Source organism: Dasypus novemcinctus, chromosome 4, assembly GCF_030445035.2.
Source record: "Dasypus novemcinctus isolate mDasNov1 chromosome 4, mDasNov1.1.hap2, whole genome shotgun sequence".
Lineage (NCBI taxonomy): Eukaryota > Metazoa > Chordata > Mammalia > Cingulata > Dasypodidae > Dasypus > Dasypus novemcinctus.
In genome coordinates, this window is record NC_080676.1 from 78,504,195 (window position 1) to 78,529,537 (window position 25,343).

General features: G+C 38.4%; 1 protein-coding gene and 1 pseudogene across 8 annotated transcripts in view; both read right to left on the bottom strand.

The window, feature by feature from the left end:
- The window catches only part of CD86 (CD86 molecule), a 74,356-nt gene extending 61,916 nt beyond the window's left edge, over positions 1-12,440 (bottom strand). For 3 of the 8 annotated variants that reach the window (XM_012528477.3, XM_058295714.1, XM_058295716.1), the window contains exon 1: positions 12,302-12,440. In XM_012528477.3, coding sequence (XP_012383931.1) covers positions 12,302-12,315 — 14 coding nt within the window. In that variant the 5' untranslated portion in view covers positions 12,316-12,440. The remainder of the gene's footprint in view (positions 1-12,301) is intronic. The other 5 variants (XM_058295717.1, XM_012528478.3, XM_058295719.1 and 2 more) reach the window with 3 other exon arrangements.
- A 7,951-nt stretch (positions 12,441-20,391) lies between these two features.
- On the bottom strand, positions 20,392-21,757 carry LOC101420565 (eukaryotic translation initiation factor 4E pseudogene; annotated as a pseudogene).
- Between the last annotated feature and the right edge of the window lie 3,586 nt (positions 21,758-25,343).

Consider the following 25,343-nt stretch of genomic DNA (forward strand, 5'->3'; position numbering starts at 1 on the left):
CACAGTCCAGAGGTTCACTTCCCCAACTTTTACACTTATAAGCAAATGCCATACAGAAAACGTTGCTGTGAAAAAGCTCTAATTTTAATTTTGCATTTCAGCCCCCTATTTTGACATTTTCCGCGTCTTTCTGGTACAGAATCAGAAATTTTTTTAAAAAAAGATTTATTTCACTGCCCCTGCCCCCGTTGTCTTCTCTCAGAATCAGAGATTTTTATGTCAACTCCTTAGGTAAATAAGGAAAAAGTCCCACCATTTTCTAAGGGCCGGATCAATTTTAAAAAAGTTTTCGAGTTTTCGGTTCCATGTTTCTGGAGGACCATTCTTCGAAATGAAGATTTCTTTTTTCTCTGAGGGGGATACGATCTTGACTTACACTTAAGAGCAAATTTCTCTTTTCTAGTGCTTAATACTGTTAAGCATTAGAGTTTGAGTCTTTTTCTTCATCTGAGCCCAAAGTTTGCAGCCTGTGTGTATTTATACCACACGGTGAGCGACGGGGTGGGGTAGGACCTGTACCCTCCCAGCCTCTAGCGCAGGCTCCACTCTTGTCCTCAGCTGACTTTCTCCATCTCCCTAGCTGCCCTGGGATATCTCCTTTTAGTCACTTTCTCATGATGCAAATTCACACCCATCATTCATGCATGCTAAGAAAGAGGCAGAGTGTTGTTCCTTAACGTATTAGATCGATTTCTGAAGACCGAAACGAAGACTGCACGACACACTTTTGCATTAGGTGTCCTCAAAGGGCAAGTCAGAAAGGCAAGGGACACAAACAAGTTTTTGCAGGATTCTATCAGATGAATGCAGGAGATTTGTCCAAATTTTCTCTCCAAAGCACATGGTGGGTTACTAAAACACACCCAAACTTCAGTAGAAAAATACATTTATTGGAATTGAAAATAACATTGCCATATAATAAAAGGTAGGTTAAGGGGAAATTTGTCATAAGGATAAGCATCAGGGTGCATGTGTTTTTTGAAAGTACTGTTGTACCAGGGCTGGTGCAGACTTGCGATATGCTGGTACTTGAATATGACCAGGTGGAGAGGATGAGGAAAGGGGGAGCTGAGGCTAGGGACATCAACCCCAGGGGCTGTGGAGCCAAAAATCCCAAACACAAGGTCTGTGGTCTGGCGAAGACTTGGCAGAGTGGGATGGGGTGTGCAGGGACACACACAGAATCCATAGTTCCTGGAAGTGTGCTATCTACCGTGGGGTGGGAGGAGGACTCTGAATCATTTATGCATTTCCAACAAGGCCTCGGCCCTTCATTGCGAGGACAGACCACAGATTAGGAAAACAAGGTCAAGCAGTGAAAGGACTGCAACTGGGGGAGCTGAGAGGCTCATGACTTACCCTGCAGATACTAGAGACCAGGATTATAGCTGCAAAACTGTGTCCAGAGCACCCCTCCCAGCTTGCCAGCGTGCTGCCTGTACAGACGCCTCAGGCTAGGTGGAGCTCCAGGGGTTGGGCCAGAGCATTCGGGGACTGGGAGTTAGCTGTAGGTTCTAGTGCCATACAAGCACACACGTTTATGCTTTACCTTTGTTCCTACCCATCTTTTTACCTATATAATATTTTCCATTTCTCAATAATATTTTAAAGTCCACAGATAAAATGCCAGCATCTGGAATTTCTGCCTTTTAATGTACCTTCACCTATTCAACATATGTTTACCCCATCCCAACTGAATGCAGACCCTGGGCTAGTCCTGGGGTTCCAGGGTGAGCAAAGGCAGCCTGCAGGAGAGTGGAGGAGACCTACACGGACCTAATAATCTTGTGGTCTTGCCATCAACTAACTGTTCTTCTCATCTTCATTTAGGTGCAATGTCCTTATGATTAAATACTCTCTTAAGAGCCTGACATAGGGAAACGAACTTGGCCCAGTGGTTAGGGCATCCGTCTACCACACGGGAGGTCCGCGGTTCAAACCCCGGTCCTCCTTGACCCGTGTGGAGATGGCCCAAGTGCAGTGCTGATGTGCGCAAGGAGTGCCCGGCCACTCAGGGGTAGAAAGTGCAGCCTGCCCAAGAATGGTGCCACCCACACGGAGAGCTGACACAACAAGATGACGCAACAAAAAGAGACAGAGATTCCCGTGCTGCTGACAACAACAGAAAAGGACAAAGAAACAAGACACAGCAAATAGACACAGAGAAGAGACAACCGGGGTGGGGGGAGAGGGGAGAGAAATAAATAAATAAATAAATCTTAAAAAAAAAAAAAAGAGCCTGACATAAACTCTAACTATGTTGTGTAGGTCACGATGGAGAAAATTTGCCCCCGCCCTCTGTCTCAGGAATAAATTACTTCAGGAGATATTGTTTCTTCTTCACTTCTTATGTTCAATGGTCATGGTGGCTGCGTGACTATCAGGCCCTTGGGATCCTTAACTTTCCTTCCAGTAGAATATTTCTATGATTCTAGCTGTCCAATAGGGCTTACAATACAATACAATGCAATACAATACAATACAATACAATACAATACAATACAATACAATACAATACAATCTTCCTCTGATAGTCTGCACAAAAGATGACCTATTATTCAACACAAAACAAAATTAAGTAAAACCTCTACAAGACAAATGAAATACATACAGCAGCAAATTTATAAAATTGATACTAATAAGTTAACCAACATCTGAGATGCCACTATTCAGAATTCAACAAAGTATCTGATACCAAACTTATCCTTTCATTCTTTAGTGTTACCTGGGAACATTAAACCCCAAATCAGAAGATTGTGACCTCTGTATTTAAACAGCTTCATTAGCTTAAGGGCAGGCATTTGCACATTCTGAGAAACTGTCATTTCTTTTGCAAAGTATCTGGCATTTGTCATTTCCTTCATAACCCCTGTTAGAAGGAATAAAGTTATACTCTAAATGTATAAGGTGCTTGAAGAGCTAAGTCCATATGTTTTTTCCCTATGTGTGCAGAGTGAGGATATAATACATAACAAAACTAACACATTTTAACAAATGGCAGCATATTTCAAAGTTAGGGAAGCATAAAGATCTGTGAAAGCACCTTTTAATGCAAAATATTTATGTGAGAATATAAATAAAATGTGTACTACAAAGTAAGATAAAATAGATTGGGGCTTGCAGAACACAGCCAATGTGACTAAGTTTTAGAAAAAAAACCAGCTCTCTGGAGTTTTTAAAGCCTGTGTTTCACAACAGGGGTGGGGAGCATATAGACCAAAAGGCTCACTTCCCTATGATATCTTTGTAACCAAGAGCAATGCACAAATGACTTCTGTGAGTGCTTAAAATGTGCATTTATCAACTCAGATTTGAAATCTTCAAGTTGGTGATGCAGGGCCATAGAGGTGCAGTTTCTGTACCTCCTCTTTACTCCGGTCACACACCCTTATTGGGAATATTGTAAAGGAGTCCATCATCGCACAGAGGTATTGCTACTTGAAAGAGAAATTTTCCAATAAAACAAGATTTTGCTATTACTCTTCAGCAATATTTGAGCAAGGAATGGCTTCTTTGAAAAGTACTTTAAATAGCTTTACTCAAATCTGGTTTAAGATTTAAAACAATCTTAAATAAGCCTTGCACTGGTTGGCTACAGTTCTAATGGAAGGAGTTGGGATTTTAAAGGACAGCATTGATAACCCAATTTGAACTTTGAGTGTCCCGGACTGGAAACAAAATAATGCATTTGTCATCACACTTGAGTTGTACTTTCACTGTGCATGGTCTATTTGCATACAAACAAAAGAGATTATTTTTAAAAGGGTTTTCTCTGTTTTTGTTTTGGTCCCTTGGGATGACTGTGGTAAGGAAGAAAGGACCAAGCCATTTTCATACTTTGGATTTCACACATTGTGTTTATGTCACTCTCACACACACACCCTCTTCCTTGCCACCCACTTCTAATTAATTAGCATCTAGTTTGGGGTCTTCGTTATCTTTTGTCTAGACTATCGCAGCAGCCTTCTTGCTGGTTTCCTCTCACAATTCTTTACCTTATCCTTTCACTGAAAACAATCTGATTATGAAAATGCCTGGTTTGAAGGCCTGCCTTGCTGCTCACGTGCTGCTGGTGGTCACACTTCTCAGCAAGGCCCGCAGGGCCCTTCATGCCTGAATCCAAGTCTTCTCTCTTGCTTTTATCACTCTCCCTCACAACTTACCCTCTAGTCACTTTCGAATCTTTCACTATTTCCTGCACCTGGCAGATGTTTGCATAACCCGTTCCCTCTGTTGGAATGGGTCCCTCCACTCTTTCTGTGAGCTCCAGATCACCCCTCAGTTGAAGCCTTCCCTGACCCACCTTCCCTCTCTTCACCAGGTCAGGATTGTCCTCACTCCCAAATCACATTATTATCTTTCCATTAAACAGGTTCCTTATTGTGTTACAATATCACTGCTCCTGTGGCTTTCCTGTCCTGAGTTGCACAAGGGCTGGGGTCTTGATTCATCCTCCCTTTGTATTCCTGGTGCTTAATATGGTTAATGGGTTCAGAGTGGGAATGCAGTAAATACCTGTTAATTAAAGCTATTATCTGCTAACTAATTGCTACAAACCAGGCACTCTGCTAAGCACTTTAAATGCATTACTCCATTTAATCTTTATGATAAACATACAAGGTTTTACAGTTGGGGAAACTGAGTTTCAGAGAGGTTAGGTTCCTTGTTCAGGGTCACACAGCTACTGACCTCAAGTTTTTAGCAGGTTCTAGAACTGCACCTATTTTATTTCTAGCTGCTAAGGCTATATGACTATTATTAGCATGTCAGATAGATGTCAGTGTACTTTTTCAGGTCTGAATGCTTTGTGTGTGGTTTGGCACTTTGTAAGTCTCCCCACTCTACCCCTTACTAATTGTGTGACCTTGACTAAGTTAGTAAACTTCTCTGAACCTCAATTTCCTCATTTTCTTCAAGGGGAAGATGATACCTAACCCACACATTATTGTGAGGATTCAAGATAACACCATGCCAAGTACCTGGCCTGGTCCCTGGTCAAACCAACTATTTATTCCTTCTTACTCTGCCCTGCACTTCACATTCCTTCATTTGCTCAGAGTCCTTACCCTCGAAAAGATTAGAACTATTAAATCTTCCACAGGTGAAGAAACTGAGGCATCGAGAAGTTAGCAACCTGACCAACATTCCTTTGGTTTATGAAAATATTTTTCCTAAGGTCACTCAGAACTGAATGGTTACACGAATGGTATATAAAGAGATCACTGCCTGTACATGTGAAAACATACAACTAGAGGCATTAGAGAGTCTGGATTTTGGTTTGTTTTCCCTTGTTTCTGGCAACCATGGAACTTTTCAAGCCATGAATTCTCTTGAAAATATGCTTGGGCCAGCCACTGCACAGACTCATTACATTTCTATCCCCCTTTTATCTAAATTCTCTGGTCCTTCAAATTTCCACCCTCTCCATTGAGCTTTTAATCAAGTTTCCCCAGTCCTCTGACTCCACTTCCTTCCAAGCCCTAAGCATAGATCTTGGGGCAACTTCAAACCCAGACAGGAGAGGAGAAGCTAATGGCCTTTGCCTTAGGAGCTGGCTGCCTCAGGAAAGTAGGTTTGCTGGATCTAGACTTTCAAATAACCTTAGCTTCCAGGCTGCCAGTTCCCATTGGCCTTGTCCCATTGGGTTATTCCTTCCCACCTGCTGATGCCTCACTTCCTAGACAAAGGGTGTTAGAGGCAAGTACCTGGTCCTGGCAGTTAATGTAAATGAGCAAAACAGCCATAAGCTCTGTTTGAGATGATGGAAAAGTTTTGGTAATGGATGGTGGTGATGGTAGCACAACTTTGGGAATGTGATTAATTTCTCCTTTTTAACTATCCTGAAATACAAACATCAAAGAATTATATATTTCAGGGTGGTTAAAAGGGAGAAATTTTAGGTTGTATATATGCTAAGAGGATAAATATTTTTATAAACCGCAGGACTGTACAACATAAACAGTGAACGCTAATGTAAACTATGGACTATAGTTAATACTATAATAATTTTGTTTCATCAGTCGCAACAGAGGTGCCACATTAACGCAAAGAGTTAGTACAGGGAAAACTGCATGTGTGTGGGTGTTGGTATGGAGGTGTATGGAAACTGTATTTTCTGTAAACCTACAACTTCTCTAATTTAACAAACAGTCACATAGGAAGAGGAAAATTTATACCCCACTGAAGTTGAGTGACCTCTGCTAGATCAACTATTTGTTGCCATGTGGGAACAAGGACCCAGTGTTACCAGGTATTTGGTTTTCCAAAAGAGTTGGAAATTTTCCAGAAGAGCTGGAAATCCAAACTCAGGTGAATTCTCCATACTTTTGAAATACTGGCAACTAAATTATCATTAAGGTTCTTTTTTTTTTTTAAGACTGGTATCAGTGGACCAAGACTTCCATTTTCAACCTCTTCCCCCGACTGTTCCTGCTCCAGACCACTGGCTCCCTGGCTCCCAAAGCTTGTTTTGGACTCTGACCCCAGTACAGCTTCTCCAAGCTCACATTTTTCTATCCACAAATCTTTTTTACTGCTAAAAGTAATCTCTCCCCTGTCATTCATCTCCTGTAATATATAGCATGGTTGTTCAGAGCTTGAGTCTGGAATAAGATTGGGGTTTGAATCCTGGCTCTGTTACCAGCTGTGCGACTGGGGCAAGTTACTTAACACCTATCTTTAAGATTCAGGTTTCACTTGTGGAAAATGTGGTTTGTGCAACCATTCACCCACTGAAAGACATTTGGGTTTCTTCTAGGTAGGGTAATTAGGAAGAAAGTGGCTTGAATATTCATATATTGGTTTTATGTGAATGCAGGTTTTCATTCCTCTGGGATAAATACCCAAGAATGCAATTACTGAGTTAAATTTTAAGTGCATGTTTAGTTTTACGAGGAACTGCCAAACTGTTTTCCAGAATGGCTGTACCATTTTATATTCCCAGCAGCCATGTATCAATGATCCAGTTTCTCTGCTTGATGCCAGGATTTTGTGTTATCACTATTTTGTATTTTAGCCATTCTGATAGGTATGTAATGATAACTCACTGTAATTTTAATTTTAATTTCCATATTGGCTAATGATGTAGAACATTTTGTCATTAACTCATTTGCCATCTGTATAACCTTTTTGATGAAATGTCTTTTGCCTATTTTCTAACTGGACTGTTTGTACTTTTACTGTTAAAGTAAACAAATGAAAATATCTCATTCGTGCCCAAACTGGTATTTTGCTTTTCACTTATATTTGTTCTTTTTAAAAATCTCTTCATTATTAACTGCATTGGATTGTTTTCTGCCATTTCATAATTGTTGGTTTCTATTCCCAATTAGACTACAAAAATAACATGTCAGCTGCTTCTTCTGTATTTTCCACGGTGTCATAAAACTATCAAACTCTTCATAAAGATTTATTGTTTAGTTATTGAAAGTATTTGTAAGATGGGGCAAAGACCTAGGTATATTTTTAGGGTAGCTGTTTATTTCAGGTTTTACCTAGTGGTTAGCTTCTGGCTGGTATTAACTAATTGGCTTACTTAACTAAATGCTCATTCCTTTTTATTTCTATTAGATCTATTAGTACAGTTAAATTTGTTTAATTTGCTCACAAATAAATTAGAACTGTGACATTTGGGTTGTTTTAGCTTATAGTCCCTGACAATTCAGAACGCAAACATTAGGTATATTTTGACTTTTAAGACTTTCTTAGAAAATGCTTCAATACTTCTCTATTTCAATTCTACTGTGGCCTTTCTGCTGACCGCTTACATTTTAAGTGATCGCTGAAATTCCACTTGGGTTTGTATTCTTCTTTACATCACCAGATTCACCAGAGGCTTCATCACTGAGAAGCCACAAATAACAACTTTTTATTATAGCAATACAGAATGGAATTTACCTGTGTCAGTACAAAAACTCCAAATTACATCTGCAAAAATCCTTTCCTTTCTGAAATCCTTCTGAAGACAGTATTGTATGGGAAAAGAAGGATGAATTTTCTCTCCTTTGTTTAGCTATTAAAGTAAGGAGGGAAGATGCCAGGACTGGCTGACTTGACTCAAGGTTATTTCCAAGTGGCTTTTTATGAACAGAGTAGGTGAGCTTGGTCCAGTGAAAAGGTCCCCCCTCATCATGAAATTTTTTACAGGTGTGGGCCTTCTGCACTGTCTCCATGCCCTCAGCTTCCTAAGATGCCATCCCTCTACTCAACTGGAGTGCTCTGCAAAGGCCACTGATGGCCTCTGGAGTGACATCCCCCTACTTCACCTTTCTGCAGAATTTGACACCATGACTATCCTCTGTTTTGTGAAATATTTTTTCCTCTTAGCTTAGGTGACCTAATCCTTTTTTGATATTCCTCCCACTTCTTTGGTACATTTATTCCAGGTTTTTTCCTCTGGCTGTGTGCTTGCTCACTGAGGTCAACAATGGCCTCTTAGTCACTGGAGCTACCTTTTCTGTTGCATTGCATGTGATTGATCTGCAGCTTGCAGAAGTTTGGAATATGTACTGCTTTTCTGCGATGTGTTCTCGCTCTTGAATCTCACTCCTCCCCTTGGTTTCTATGACACCACTTTTCTCCCGGTTTGATCCAATCTCTCTAACCCCATCTCAGTGTCTTTTGTAGACTACTCTTCCTCATCCCTCTTCTTAAATGTCAGGGTTCCTCAGCTTCCTTCTGTGGCTTCTTCTCAACCCACCATTATCTTTCCCTAGCAGTCTCACCCCACCGAGAATCCCAACTATCAGCTATCCTTATGCTGAAAACTCTTTTATGTTTCTTTCCAGCTTTGGCCTCTTTCTTTGGCTTTGTACATGCATATTCAACTGTTTGCTTGGACATCTCCATCCTGCTGCTCCACAGGCATCTCAAATTCAACTTGTCAAAAAAGAAAAACTTACCATCTGTCCTTTATATCCCCCTGACCCAAACTCACTACACATCTTATACTCCCCATTTTGTGAAGGACGTTGCTGTGCACTTAGATCTTCCTTCTCCTCCAAGATCCACATTTGTCAGGAACCAAATCCTGTCAATTCTGGTGCTTGAACATCTCCAGAATGCATTTCTCCTCTCTGTTACCACTGTAACTGTTCTGATTTTACACCCTTATCACCTCTCCTTGGATTATTCCAATTGTTTCTTAAATGATCTCCTTATCTCTCAGTATTTATTTAAAAGTTCTGTCTCTGCTTGTTTACAACTCTTCAGACTTAGACTTTGCCTTTAGGAGAATCATGACTGGATGCCTGGGTTCCTTGGGTGTCCTTGTCTGGGCCCCACTCAGCTTCTTCTGCCTCATCCTCTGTTATTATTATCTGTCACGCACCTTCTTGCAGCTCTACCTACAATTCCCCCAATGCAACTAGACCCTGTTGTCTATTTAATCACCCAGATCTTGGGTCTTTAAACCAAGTTGACTCCCCCTTGAAGGTCACAGCTGGTGGCCTATTAAAGGCCCATTCCCACCAGGCTCTATGAGCCACCACTTCTCTCTTGAGTTAGCTCTTTGCTCTCAGCTTCATCCTGCATTTAACCTGACTCTCAGCCTCATCCTCTCTTCTGGCACCTTGCTTCCCATTGTCCCATTGTGATTCGAGCCACTACCTCAAAGTGGCTGGCCTGGTCCTTGGGCTCTGCCTGTTTCCCGTCAGTCCATCTGGAATCCCACTGTGAGGTTGTCCTGCCAGGCTCACAGGGTACTGAATGCTCTGCCAGAAACAACCTTCCTGCATTCTAGTTCTAGCAATGCCCTTAAGAGTTAACGGCTTTTGGACAAAACATTTCCCTTCCATTTCTTAATCCTGATGGTAGAAGTAATAAAAGCAACCCATAATAATTACTAAGTGCTTACTACAGCAAGTTTGTCAGCATTTTACATGGATTATCTCATTAAAGCCTTAAGATATATCACTGTTGTCCCCTTTTTACAGATAGAAACTGAGGATTACAAAGTTTAAGCAACTTGTCCAAGATTATACAGCTAGAAAGTGAGGAATCTGGGATTCAAACCCCAGCAGGCTGTTTCCAAAGCCTAGCCACTGAGCTACTGCACTGTCCTCCTTCCAGATATGCTTCTCACTTCCATTTGTAAAATAAGGAAACAGGCACCTGGCACCCTTCCAATTCTAACATTCTATGAAAATGAGTTTTTCTGAGAAAGGCCAGCTATTGATTTCTTTTTCTCAAATATCTAGTTTTATTTTTCTGCTTGCAGATGTGAATCAAGATCAAAAGCACAAAGGAAAAAATTAAAAATCACCTATATTTCCAATTAACATTGCATGTATATATATCACTAATAAAAACTTGTAGCATTGTACATTCTGATTTTTCTTTCTGAAGCTAAACACATTGTGAATTGTTTTACAACAGAGTATTTAATGATTCCATGGTATTCCATTATAGATGTACCATAATCACCTATCTTTAGACACTTGTTTCTAAAATTTTCTCTATTAGAAACAAAGGTGAGAAAAATATCCACATCACTTGAAACTTTCTAAACATAGATGATTATGCCTTGGGATAAATTCCTAAAAGTTGAACTTCCGAATAAAAGGTTGTATACATTTTAAGGGCTTTTGATAGGCTTCCCCAGTTTATCATCCTGAAAGACTCTACTACCATCAGCAGGTAAGGCATAAATATTCCTCCCTCCTTAGCAATATGGAGGATTCTTTCTTTTCTTTTTTTTCTAAGTTTTTCGGGTAGCAAATGTAGCTCAGTGGTTGACTACAGGTCCCAGTTTCAATGCCTGGTACCTCCTTAAAATTAAAAAAAAAAATGCCACTGTGATAGGGGAAAAATGGTATTTCACTGTTTTAAATTGTATTGCCTTTATTTCTGGGGAGAATAAGCCTTATTTATTGACCATTTATATTTAAAATTTTCCTGCTCATGACCAATTTTCAAGCACTGAGAAATAAAGGGACTCTTAATAAAGACAATATAGACAATGGCATGTACCTCTATAGACCTTTGTAGGCAATGCTAGCACAACTAAATAGCACCACTTCTACAGTTTCACAGAAATTTTTAATTCTGAAATTCTTTGTCATACATGTGTAATCTTTCAAAATTTCACTGGAGGTAAAAAAGGAAACTTTATTTGGAAATTAAATTCTAATCTTCTGAAATAAAAGCTGCAAAAGTGTTTCCTAAACCAGAACGTGCTGGGTAATTGAGGATTACTTAGCTTTTCAAAGAGCAAGAGTAATAAATAGTGACTGAGTCCAGCAGTCACCATCAAGAGAAGGGCAGTGTGACTCCTTCCAGTAAGTTCCTGCCATGGGTACCTGCCATGTTATCAAGAAACCTTGTACAAAGCCAAGGGCAGGAAGGAGACTGATCTCTTTTGCTCTACCCCTTAGGAGCAGCGCGACCTTGGGCAAATTATTTAACCTTGTTAAGCCGCAGTTACCTCATCTGTATAACAGAATGAAGATAATATCTGCATCTACAAGTGATTGGGAAGATTAAAATGAAGTGAAGGGAAGCAACTGTGGCTCAAGCAATTGAGCTCCCATTTACCTTATGGAGGACCCAGGTTCAATCCCTGGGACCTCCTGGTAGAAAAGAAAAAAGGCGTCCCAGACCTGCGCGACCCATGGCAAAGCACACACCAAAAAAGATGATGACGCCACCAGATAGAGAGAGGGAAAAAAAAGTGAAGTAATACTCTGCCCAGAACCTCCCATGGTCGGTCTGTGAATCATTGTCAGAGTTCTACATTTTGTCCTTTTCCCTCTTCTTCCTAGGATTCTGCCTCTCCCCCTTCTCTAGGCCATCCCCCCAACCTCTGCTGTCTCTCACCCTCAGGCCAAACTGACCAGGCTATCCTCTCTCTCATTTGTTAGACTTATCCAGAGATTTAAAAATTTCCTGATTCTTAACTTAAAATCAATGACTGCAACATTTAATATTTGAAAAGCAAACGTACGAAACCAAAATTAATTATTTAAAAAAATAATCAAGACATTATTTGAGGCACATCAAATACATCTCATCTTAGTATGGCGGTCAAAAGGTTTTTGTAAGGAAAAAAACCCCCAGCGTCCCCACCTCGGAGCTGTGGAATTGACCTAGAGTAGCTGCCCTAAGAAGGGGAGAATGGTTTCAGCTAGTCTTTGAAGGCACACATCATTCTGCCTCCCAGGTGCTCCTGCTTTGAGCCTCTGCCCAGACATGTGTTCCTAGACAGGAAGGAGAGAAATCACAGCCTCATCCCCAACCCCAACCTGCCGCTGAAGTCACTTATCTCATAACTACCTTTCAAGGAATGATGAGAATGGTTACTTACTATTGGGGATCCATCTTTGCTGCCTCCTGTTGTGGGCTGATGTCTGGGAACGATCCACTCAACTGTGCTAGTCCGCGATACAGAGAGAAGGAGCAACCCTTTCACGCCTCTGAAAATCTCCCACTGACTGTATATCTGTAATAGAAAAAAGGATGTTCCTCTTTTATGTTACAGATTTTGCCACAGTTGTAGAAAATGCTTAACCCTTTCTATGCCTTTTGAATTCATGGACCATAGTCTAAACACAGGTTTTGTTGCTGTTGTTGTTGTTGAGGTATTGGGGACTGCCCAGGACCTCATATGTGGGAAACTGGCACTCAAACACTGAGCCACATCGGCTTCCCTGAGTCGTGGTTTTTTTTTTTTCAGGAGGTACTAGGAACCTCCACATGGGAGGTGGGAGCTCAACTGCTTGAGCACATCAGCTCCCAATATATGTTTTTAAAAATCATGGAACTCAGTGTCTTGAGTTCCAGACATGAGGTTAAGAAGAGATGGACTATCTTCCTTTCCTTCTATTCAAACCTATAGTTGGTGCTGGAGTTGGTAGGTGTATGTCCAAGATACTTGAATCTTTGGGCTGTCCAGCTGGGTCCTGAGCCTCAGCAGAGTTGCAACACCTACTCTCCAGTTCATTGGACTCATCCAGGACAACAAACAAGGAGGTGAGGATGGACAACCACAACACCAAGGAACTGAGAGTGTCTGCAACTACAAGCAAGAGAGTCCCATCCATCAGCCATATGGGATCAAGGCCTCCTCTCAATTAGAGGTGGAGTGGGCATCACCGTCCCAGAAACCTCAGGATTGGGGAATAAAATATGCACTAGAGTGGACCTACTGGTATACTACTATAGACTTATTGGTACTCTAGCAATGAAAGAAATTATATCATTGATGTGGAGACAGTGGCCACTGGAGATACTGAAGGCAGGGAGAGGGAAAAAGAGGTGTAATATGGGGGCATTTTTTGAATGGGAATTGTCCTAAATGACATTGCAATGACAGATACAGGCCATTATATATCCTGCCATACCCTACAGAATTGAGCTGAAGAGAGTGTAAACTACAATGTAAATGTAATCCATGCTCAGTGGCAATGCTCCAAATGTGTTAATCAATTGCAATGAATGTACTGCACTAATGAAAGAAGTTGTTAATGTGGGAAATGGTGGAAGGTATGGGGAGTAGGGAGTAGTATATAGGAATCGCTTATATTTTTGTGTGTAACGTCTTGTGTAATCCAAGTATCTTTCTAAAAAATTAAAAACATATTAAAAAAAAAAAGAAGTGGGCTAAAAATTCCACCTCTTGAAATTACCTCAAAAAACTTAGAAAAAAATTATTAAAAAGAAAAAAATCTCTACATCTACAAGATGGAATGAAAGGACAGTCTATAGATTTTGGTAAGACAATAGAAGTGTGGTTTACCATGGGGTGGAGTAGTCTCCCCTGCAATTTCTACCACCGAGATGATGTAGGATTTTATTGAACTGGGGAGTAGAGGGAGGGGGTCCTCCTGGGAGGGCTGCACAACCAAGGAGGGTAAACAGAATCTACCACGTTTGTTTTTTTTCATTTCTCTTATCACCAAAGATTAACCCTGTGAAAGAGAATATTCCTGAAATAGGCCTGGACAAAGATCAGCATCCTGAATTTAATAAATGTACCTGCGAGTGAAACAGAATTCACAGAGCAGAAACTATACCTGAAGAAAAGAAATGTCCTCATCTGAACTGAAAAGGGCACAGTTTAGAAAGCGAAGGACTCAGAATGCCAAAGTAAAATTTATGAAAATGATTCTTATCCAGAAAAATCATTTGAGCATTTTAATTTTCAAAGACAAAGAAAGCTAAAAACCAATAAAATGAAAAAGTAGGATAATGCAGAAAAAACCCCAAAACCAGTTTGGTCTCTTACTCAACCCTAAATGGCTGAAAATAACACAACCATATGTACAGTTGTTTTGTTGTTGTTGTTGTTTTTGAGGTACTGGGGCCAGGAATTGAACCTTGGACCTCGTCTGTGGGAAGCCAGCATCAACTGCTGCGTCCCATCAGACCCTCTGAGTTGTTTTTTTCATTGTTTGTTTTGTTTTCAGGAGGCACCAGGAACTGAATCCCAGATCTTCCATGTGGAAAGCAGGTGCTCAACAGCTTGAGCCACATCTGCTCCCCTATGTAGAGTTTTGAGATTGCATTCTCTACCCAGATAAGTTGCCAGTTGTATGAGGTTGATACAAATATATTACCAAGCACAGAAGTGAAAACAACAAAACCACCACCACTAAGAGAACTTTCCTAAGTAAATTACTTGAAGACGTGTTCCAGAATACTAAGAAATGAATTCAAAGAGAAAACTACGAATGAAGAAGCCATGCCTGGAAAGAACCAAGGTTGATTTAAAACCAAAAAAGCATACTGAGGACAAGACTAAATAATTGTTGTAAATTAGTTTAGAATATCAGAATGCTAAATAAGAAAATAGTGTAGAAATAAAATATTCTTATTATTTTTAATGAGGTTTAAAAACTTACCCGGAACGAGGAAGCAGAAAAAGGGTAGAATAATGACTATTTTGTCAGCTTTGATCACTTCATCTAGGTTTGAGAAATTTTTCTGAAAAACATGCGGATAAGAAATAATAAAATTTAAAATAAACTCTCTACCTTCTAAATTATTATGAAAGAGGTGGGCAAATAAAATGATAACCTAGAAATAAAAATGGTAACAAAAACAAAAATAAACCCATGTAAACTCCATTTATTATCAATTTTTAAAGGTGTAGAAAATCATTATTCAGTTTCTTGGTATTAATGTATACCTTGATTTTTAGCTAAGATAGCATAAGCATTTTTTCAAGCTATAAATTTTAATAATCATAAAATAGTACATTAGTAGTACATCAAGAAGATACATTACGGTAAAATTATTTTCCTGATGTTGAACAAACTGTAGTTTTTAGTATTTCTTTTTATAAACACCTTTGCAATTAATATTTTGTAACATGAGTTTTTACTCATTAGTTAAGCCACTGCTGCATAACAAATTATCCCAAAAAAGTAGTGGTTTAAAACAACAAATGTTTATGCTTGCACATTTTTCTGTGAATCAGGAACTCTGAGACGCTTAGCTGCTGGTTTTAGTCAGGGCCTCTCATTAGGTTGCAGTCAGGATGGTAGTAGGGGCTGCAGTCCCCTGAAGGCTTGACTGGGGCCAAAGGATCTGCTTCCAAGATGGCCCATTCACGTGGCTGTTGACTGGAGTCCACAGTTCCTTTCTGGCTTTTGGCAGGAGGCCTCAGTTCCCCACCCTGTGTACCTTTCCTCACAACACAGTAGGTGGCTTCTCTCAGAAAAAATAATCCAAGAAAGAGAGAATAAAGAGGAAGCTACAATGCCTTTTATAATCTACTCTCAAGAGTCACATACTAGTCATTCTATATTCTACTTTACACCTTTCATTGGAAGCAAGTCACTAAGTCCATTCCATTCTTAAGACAAGGGAAAATAGGCTTCATCTTAAGAAGAAACATGAAAAAAGTGTTAGCATATATTTTTAAAAAATTTTTATTGTCGTAACATATATATAACATAAAAGTTTCCATTTTAACCACTCTCAAATATACTGTTCAGTGGTGTTAATTATATTCAAAATATTGTGCTACCATTACCACCATCTATTACCAAAATGTTTCTATCAACCCAACCAGAAACTCTGTACCCATTAAGTATGAACTCCCACTGGCCCCTGGTAACCTGTGCTCTATATTCTGTTCATATGAATTTATACCTTCTAGTTATTTCATGTAAGTGAGAGCATGAAATATTTGTCCTTTTGTGTCTGGCTTACTTCACTCAACATGTTGTCATCAATGTCTATCCATACTGTAAGCATGTATCAAAACCTCATATCCTTTTATGAGTTACTATTCCATTATAGGTAGACCATATTCAGCTTATCCATTCATCTGTTGTTAGATACTTGGGTTGCTTTTAACTTTGACAATTGTGAATAATGATGCTATGAACATGTGTATAGATATCTGTTTGAGTCCCTGATTTCAATTCTTTGGGGAACATAGAAGTAGGATTAGTGGGTCATATGCTAATTCTATCATATATGAATATAGTATATTCTATAACTTTCTGAGGAATTGCTAAATTGTTCTCCACAGTGGCTGCACCAGTTCACATTCCTGCCAACAATGTCCAAGGATTTCTATTTCTCTGCATCCTTGCCAACACTTAGTTTCCATTTTGTTTTTTTAAAAATTATTATTAGCCATTCTAGTGGGTATGAAATGGTATCTCATTGTGGTTTTGATTTGCATTTCCCTAATGGCTAATGATGTTGAGCATCTTTTCATGCTCTTATTCACCATTTTGTTTACTTGGTTGTTGTTGTTGGTGGTGTTGTTGTTGTACTAGGGCTGGATATGAAACCTGGGACCTCATATGTGGGAAGCTGCATTCAACCACTGAGCCACATCGGCTTCCTTGAGTTGGCTTTTTCATTTGTTTCCTTCTTGTTTGGGTTTTTTAGTTTGTTTGTGTTTTTAGGAGGCACCAGGAATCAAACCCAGAACCTCCCATGTGGGAAGCAGATGCTCAGCCATTTGAGCCACATCTGCTCCCCTGTATACATTTAAAAAAAAACACCCAAAACTTCATTGTGGTAACATAAGAAACATAGAATTTCCATTATAATCACTTTCAAATATATAATTCAGTGGTTTTAATTACATTCACAATGTTGTGCTACCATCTCCACCACCTATTACCAAGTTGTATATCTTCTTTAGAGAAATTTCTATTCAAGTGTTTGATACCGTTTTAAATTGGGTTGTTTTTGTTGTTGAGCCTTAGGAATTATTTACATAGTCTTCATATTAAACTATTATCGGTGTACGGTATCCAAATATTTTTCTCCTATTCTGTCTTTTCAAATTCTTGATAATCTCCTTTGATGCAGTGTGAACATATTTTTGATGTGATGTGAACATATTTTTAAACTGCCACAATAGGAGATAGATTTCCCAAACTAGAATTGCTCAGAAATACAGCTATGACTTTAAGCCTCTTCATACATTTTTCCCAACTGATATTCAAAAAGATTATATCTAGTATATTTTCATGGGCAAAAGAAGTAATACATTTCTTTTTTTTTTTTTAGATTTATTTATTTATTTCTCTCCCCTTCCCCCCCAACCCTGGTTGTCTGTTCTCTGTGTCTATTTGCTGCATCTTCTTTGTCCGCTTCTGTTGACAGCGGCACGGGAATCTGTATTTCTTTTTGTTGTGTCATCTTGTTGTGTCAGCACCATTCCTGGGCAGGCTGCACTTTCTTTTGCGCTGGGCAGCTCTCCTTACGGGGCACACTCCTTGCGCGTGGGGCTCCCCTACGTGGGGGACACCCCTGCATGGCAGGGCACTCCTTGCGCGCATCAGCACTGCACATGGGCCAGCTCCACATAGGTCAAGGAGGCCAGGGTTTGAACTGTGGACCTCCCATGTGGTAGGCGGACGCCCTAACCACTGGGCTAAGTCCGCCACCAGAAGTAATACATTTCAACACACACTGTGGAATTCTGTTTTGTGAATTGCCTGTTTTGAACTTACATCTCTTAGTGTTTCTTCTTAATTGTATATGCTCTTTATAAAGATATAAATTTTTATATTTTCTTTTCCCAGCATTTTGCATTAAAGACCATTTTTAAGATATAGATGTATAACACATTTTGTAGTAAAAACTGGATATTTCATCATGTAATTACTTCCACCCCACTTAAGTTGAGAAAGTCCATTTCCCACCTGAGACATAACTTTTCAGGTCTATCTTTTTCTAGTGTGATATTTCAGTTTTACATGCAGCTTCATTCATGTAGGATTGACTTTTCTAAGTGATGTCAGGTGTGAATCTAAATAAAGCCCTTTCCAGATTTTTAACCAGTTGTTACAATATCATTTATTTAATTCTGCTTCACTTCTCCACTCATTTGTGATGTTCCCTTAGTAATATAGTAAAATTTTATATGTGCGTGAAATAAGATACAGTTTAGGGACTATTATGTCCCACAATAATTAACATAATTTTATTTTTTTTAACATTTATTTTTATTTATTTCTCTCCTCTTCCTTCCCTCTCCCCCCCCCGCCAGTAACATAACTTTATAATGCTTTTATTATCTATTGAGGCTATCTCTTTTCTTTTTTTCCCACATTTTTCTTCAAAAAATCACAGCTATTATTCTTTATATTTACACTCTGGATTAATTTTATTGTACTTTAATAATGAATCACTATTTAAATGAGAGTTTTAAGAACCTATCAGTGAACTTTATAATTATGCTATTGTTATCTACTTTACTTTTACATATGTTATAAACACACAATACATTTTTTGCTTTAAACCATCAATTATTTTTTAGCATACTTACTTAAATGTCAGAAAAATAGACTTATTACAACTTTATTTACCATTTCCAGTGCTTATCATTTCTTTGTATAGATTTAAGTTTCTGACGTACATCATATTTCTTCTGTCTTATAAGCTTTTTTTATAACATTTCTTGCAGAATATGTCTACTGTGATGAATTGCATTAGTATTTTTCTGCAAAAGTCTATTTCTCCACTATTTATGAGGAATATTTTCTCTGGGTAAAGAATTTTGGGTTGGCTTTTTTCTTTCAGCATGTTCAAATTTAAATATGTCACTCCATTGTCTTTTTACTTGCACAGCTTCTGGAAAAAGGCTGCTATAATTCTTATCGTTGTTCTTCTATAGATAATACATCTTTTTTTCTCTAGCTAGTTTCAAGATTTTCTCTTTGTCTTTGGTTTCAGCAGCTTAAATATGATATGCCTCAGAATGTTTTTATTTTGTTTTGTTATTGTTGGCTTGTTAGTTTGTGTAATTTATCCTACAAGGTATTCTCTGAGCTTTGTAGATCTGTGTTTTGGAGTATGCTATTAGTTTTAGGAAATTCTTGGTCATTGTTTCTTTATATAGTTCTTCTGTCCCATGTTCTCTCTTTCTGCTCCTTCTGGGATTACAATTACATGTTTGTCATGGCATTTGATATTTTCCTATAGCTCTGGTTTCTCTGTTCTTTTTTTTTTTTCCTCATTCTTTTTTCTCTTTGCACATCAGTTTGTGTAATTTCTATTGACCCATTTTATTTTATTTTTTATTTTTTTATTTTTCACTGTACACATTTTATTTACAGTTTTGTACACTGTCTTAGCATGAATGGGACCACTTCTCTACTTGAGCCATCTTTAACCAAAGCAAAATAACCTAATGAATACAAAGTGTTAAAATACAGCATAAAGATACAAAAAAAGACATTCTAATTCTAGTTAGGAATGTAATTATGATGTTACATTTTTAAAAATCCACAGTTATGTTTAGGAAATCACATAAACATAGATCACTGATTTGAATGAAATGCATAGATTTGTAGCAAAGCTTTGTAGTTACATTAAAACAAAAAAATTACCAAAGAATGCACAAAATTAATGTTTATTCCATCTTTGTGTCATATTCCTGGATCCTTCACCAATGTTACATGAAGAAAAAAACAAAAGCAAAACAAAATGAATAACTGAAATCAGAATCACTAATATTATCAAGTAGGGAAACAAATAAATTAAAATCTAGCAGCCATCAGCAAGAGTACAGCAAAGACAAAGCTGTAAAAAGAAACAAAAGAAAATTGCTAGAAAACTGTATGCATCATATTCTTTCAAACCAGCAAAATATGCTCCTGCATACAATGGAATATAAACAGAATTTTTTTTCCTGTAAGGTAGAGAAATTCAAGTGTTTTTTTGAATATTGTGGATAGGTATATGTGTTTGCAATGGTAATTCTACTAAGCTATTACAGAGTGGGCCAGGAACACATTTATGGATTCCGGGGGCTATGTACACTGTAATTCTTTTAAAAAAAGAAAAGAAAAGAATATATGAACACGGAAGTACAAGACAAAGGCAAATGAGACTTCTCTTATATCTTAGCAACATTTAGATGGAAATCAAATTTAAATGCTGCGTCCACTTTGCTTTTGAAGAGGTTTTGGTTCAGCTCCCAAATCTCGATTGCTTGACGCAGTCTCCTATAAGAATACTCAGAAGGTGTCTTCTTAAACAACAAACCTATTTTTAGTGGTGGAGCCGCTCTTAGTAGCTGTGTCTGCATGGGACTGATAACCAATCACTATCTTTGGAGGAAGTCCTAATCTTTCCTTGTATACCCTCCCTATATGTGTAACAGCTTCTCTGTTTTTACATTCAGTCGTCCATAGTGCTATCTTATCACCTTTAGTTCTAACATAAACATCAGCTTCACATACATCATCACTGTAGTCATCAAAAGATTCTCCAATAAGGCATAGCAGTGTCTCTAGCCAAAAGCGACTGAGGTCACTTCTTCTCTGCTGTTCGTTCAAAGTAATTAGCCATCATCCTCCTCGTTTGTTTTTTTCATCTTCCCACATAGGCTCAATACCATCCTTAAAAAGTGAGTAGTCACAGCCAGGCATTAAATTACTAGACAACTGGATATGGTTGTACAGAGCCCAAAAGTCTTCAACAGTATCAAACTTAGAAATCAGTCGAAGGTTTGCTTGCCAAGTTTTGCTTTTATCATTTTAAAAAAACCAAAGCGCCCATCTGTTTTGTAGTGGATGTTTAATATAGTGTTCTGGGTTACCAACCTCCTGATTAGATTCTGTTTTCTCTTCTTCCATAGGTGGGGGATTAGGAGTAGGGGTGGTTTCCGGTTCCACAGTCGCCGTCTTAGATCTTATTGACCTATTTTAAAGTTCTCTGATTCTTTCTTTTATTGTGACAAGTATTATTGATGGGCCTGTTCATGGCATTTTTCATCTCTTTTACTGTATTTTCTCAGATTTTCCATTTCTCTGCTGAAATTACCTGTCTGATTTTGTAATTTATCTACATTTTTCCTTAGGTCATTTAACATTAATTATAATTATTTTAAATTGCCTGTAATATAGTTCTAACACCTGTTGCATATGTGTTTCTGATTCTGATGATTGTTTTGTTTCTTTGATTTTGATTTTTCTTGCAATTTTGTATGCCTACAATTTTTGTTGAAAGCAATATGTGTTATATAAGGCAATAGATACTGCAGTAAATATATTTTATGCTTAGATATAAAGAAGCCTTTCCTTCTGCTAGGTCCTTAATGTGAGGGCTGGGGTTAATTTAGACTGGAGTAAGGTCAGGTTTGAGTTTTGTTGCTGCTGTGGTTAACCTCAGTGCACTACAGCCTTCACGTTTATTGAGTGATATCTTATGTTAGGGTATGGGCTATTTACAGGAATGTTTTACTGAATGTCTGCTCCCCATTTGGTTTTATGTCTTCCTGCTTGGTTTTGGGTCTTCCCTTTACACTACTTTCCAGAGATAATCTGTCACCTGCAGCCATCATAGCTATATTCCATTCTTATTTTTACTTGATGCTTATTAGATTGGCTATGGGGGTGAGGAGGAGTGTCCTGATATTCTGATGAAGTTTAAATTTTAGTCGGTCACTGGGAATCTGGTTTATGGGGGTGTAACCTCCATTAGTGTCCCTGCCCCTCCTCTGTGTCTAACATTGTGCCTAGAACCTCTTCCTGCCGCTCTCCCAGGGTAGAATTTTTTTTTCCTGTTTTCCTCTTCCAGCCACACTGGGTTTCTACCAGTGCCCCAGGAATACAGTTTTTGCTTCTGTTATCCCTGCAGATTAAAATATATGTTTTGCATAGGGGAGATAGGATAGATGGATCTGGGCAGAGTTTTAGCAGTGACTGCTATTCTCCTCACTGAGCCAGCTCCATGAGGAAAGATTTCTCAGTATTTTCTCATCTTTCTTGTGAACTCCAGATGGTTTTCTGCAGGGGAATCTCCAAGAAAGTGTGAACCCCCAAGGACTTCACTGTCTTACACTAGCCCATACTCAGCCTTTTAGAAATTTATTGCCATTTTCTAGCTGATTTTTGATGTTGTCTTATGTGTATGGTAGCATCTTCCTCACCTATTCAAATGCCCTGGTCCTGTTTCTCTGTGCAGCTTCCTGTCTCTCTTCAGATTTGGGCTTAAACTTTTGCTTTATTACTTCAGTTCTCTCAGGAGTTCGAGAAACTTTGTACTTTTCAATTTCCTAGCATTTTCTTGTTGTAAGGGTGGAAGAAACTCTCTAGGTCTCTACATCTCCTACCTATAATTTTTCATATACAATTTCCATAACTCCAAAAAATAATAAAACACATGACATTACAGGATACAAGGTCAATATACACAAATCAACTCTATTTCTACATACCAGCAATAAGTAATAGAAAATAAAAAATTTAAAGTATACCATTTACCATCAAATTATATCAACTCCTAGAAATAATCTCATGAAGATGTTTTGGATTTCTACACTGTAAACTAAAAAACATTAAGAAAATATGAGATCATTCTTTCATAAACTATAACAAATATGTAATACTAATACATGGTATTAATGATAGGGTGGTTTATGGGAAAAATGTATGAAATATAAGCTATGGATTATAGCTAGCAGTAATATTTTGATGATATATGGTCATCACTTGTAACAAATGGTCCACAACAATGCGAGGTATTGGTGGTGGGTGATGTATGGGAATCCTATATGTATGCATGATTGTTTTGAAAACTCACAACTGCTCTAATAAAAAATTTAAGATAAATTTTAAAAGATTTTTAAAAATGAAGGTAGATAATAAATTCATAAACTAGAAGACTTAGTGATATACAAATTACACTTCTGTACAAATTGATCTATAGATTTAATGCAATCCCAATTAAAATCCTAGCAAGTTTTTATGGAGATTTACAAGCTGGTTCTAAAATGTATGTGGAAATGAAAAGGGCCAAGAACAGTGCAGCCATTCTCAAAGAATAAAAATGAGGTGGAAAGACTTGTTTGTAGATATCAAGACTTATGATAAAACTGAGAAAATTAAGAATGTGGTATTGGCACAAGGATTAGCAAATAGACTGAGAGAAGAGAATAGAGAACCAAGAATCAGATTCACACATGGATGGACACTTGGCTTTTGATAAAGGTAACATTGATGAGTAGCTGGGAAAGAATCTAGTTTTCAAAAATGTACTTAGTCTTTGGGTATCTGCGTGAGGAAAAAAAAATCAAGCTTAACCTCCTACCTCACAGCTCAGTTCCAATGGGATTATAGGTCTAAATGTAAAAGGCATTATCTCAAAAGATAATGAAGGAGAATATCTTCATGATCTTGGAGAAAGCAAACATTTCTTAAATAAGATACACAAAACGTAGGGACTTTAAAGTAAAAGATTGATATATTGAACTTCATTAAAAAAAATAATTAAAATTTTCTGTTCGTCAAATAATATCATTAAGAGAGCAAAAAGGCAACTCACAAATTGGGAGATAACCCAAATAACCACAAAAAGAACCACATCAAGGATACATAAGAAACTCCTACAAATTAGCAAAAAAAGAAGAGACATAAAACTGAAGAGAAAAATAAGCAGAAGACTCCACCAGAGGCTAAAACAGAATATCCAAGAATCCAAAAGTCCAATAAACATTTATGAAAAAGTGCCCAACTTTGTTAGTCATTAGGGAAATGCAAATTAAACCACAATGCAACACCATTACATACCCACCAGCAGAACTGTAATTGAAAAGACTGTGTTCCAAGTGTTTCCAAGGTTGCAGAACACTTAAGACTCTCATACACTGCTGTTGTGTAGGTAAATTTGAAAAAACCTTAGACATTTTCTACTACTGGTTAAACATATGCACACTATGTTGGTTATCTCTTGATGCATAACACATTACCCCCAAGATTTAGCAGGTTAAAACAATAAATACATAATTCTCTCACTGTTTTCGCTAGGTCAGGCAGCAGTTTATCTCAGGTTTTTCAAGGGCTTACATTCAAGATGTCAACCCTCTGAAAGCTTGGGAAATTTGCTTCCAGGATGGCTCACTCACGTGACTATTGGCAGGTGGCCTTAGTTCCTTACTGTGTGGACCTCTTCATAGGACTGCTGAAGTGCTCTTATGACATGGCAGCTGACTTCTCCTAGAGTAGGCAAGGAAGAAGCTGTAATGCGTTGTATGACCTAGTCTTTGAGGTGACTACCTTCACTTCTGCCTTTCTTTTTATTAGAAGTGAATCACTAAGTCCAACCCACACATGAGGGTCATGGATTTAGGCTTCTCCATTTGAAGGGAAGAGGGTCAAAGAATTTGTGGACATTATTTTTAAATCACTACACATACTTTATGACCAAACAATTTCACCACAGAGTAATAGAAGCAAAAATGGGTGGTGGTGGTAGGGTGACCCCTGCAGCATGTACAAGAATGTTTATATTATCATAATTCATAATAGCCAAATAGTAGAAACAAATCATGTGTCAGTCAACAATAGAAAGGATATGGCGGCGGACTTGGCCCAGTGGTTAGGGCGTCCGCCTACCACATGGGAGGTCCACGGTTCAAACCTGGGGCATTGTTGACCCGTGTGGAGCTGGCCCATGCTCAGTGCTGATGCGCGCAAGGGGTGCCCTGCCAAGCAGGGGTGTCCCCACATAGGGGAGCCCCATGCGCAAGGAGTGCGCCCCGTAAGGAGAGCCGCCCAGTGCGAAAGAAAGTGCAGCCTTCCCAGGAATGGTGCCGCACACACGGAGAGCTGACACAAGACCACACAACAAAAAGAAACACAGATTCCCGTGCCGCTGACAACAACAGAAGTGGACAAAGAAGACGCAGCAAATAGACACAGAGAACAGACAACTGGGGTGCGAAGGGGAAGGGAAGAGAAATAAATAAATAAATAAATCTTTAAAAAACCCAACAATAGAAAGGATAAACATATTGTGGTATATTTAGGTATATTCATAGAGTGGAATACTATTTACCAGTGAAAATAAACTACAGCTATGTGCAAAAGTATAGCTGAATCTCACTAACATTATATTGAGCAAAATAGACACACTCCCCAAAATGT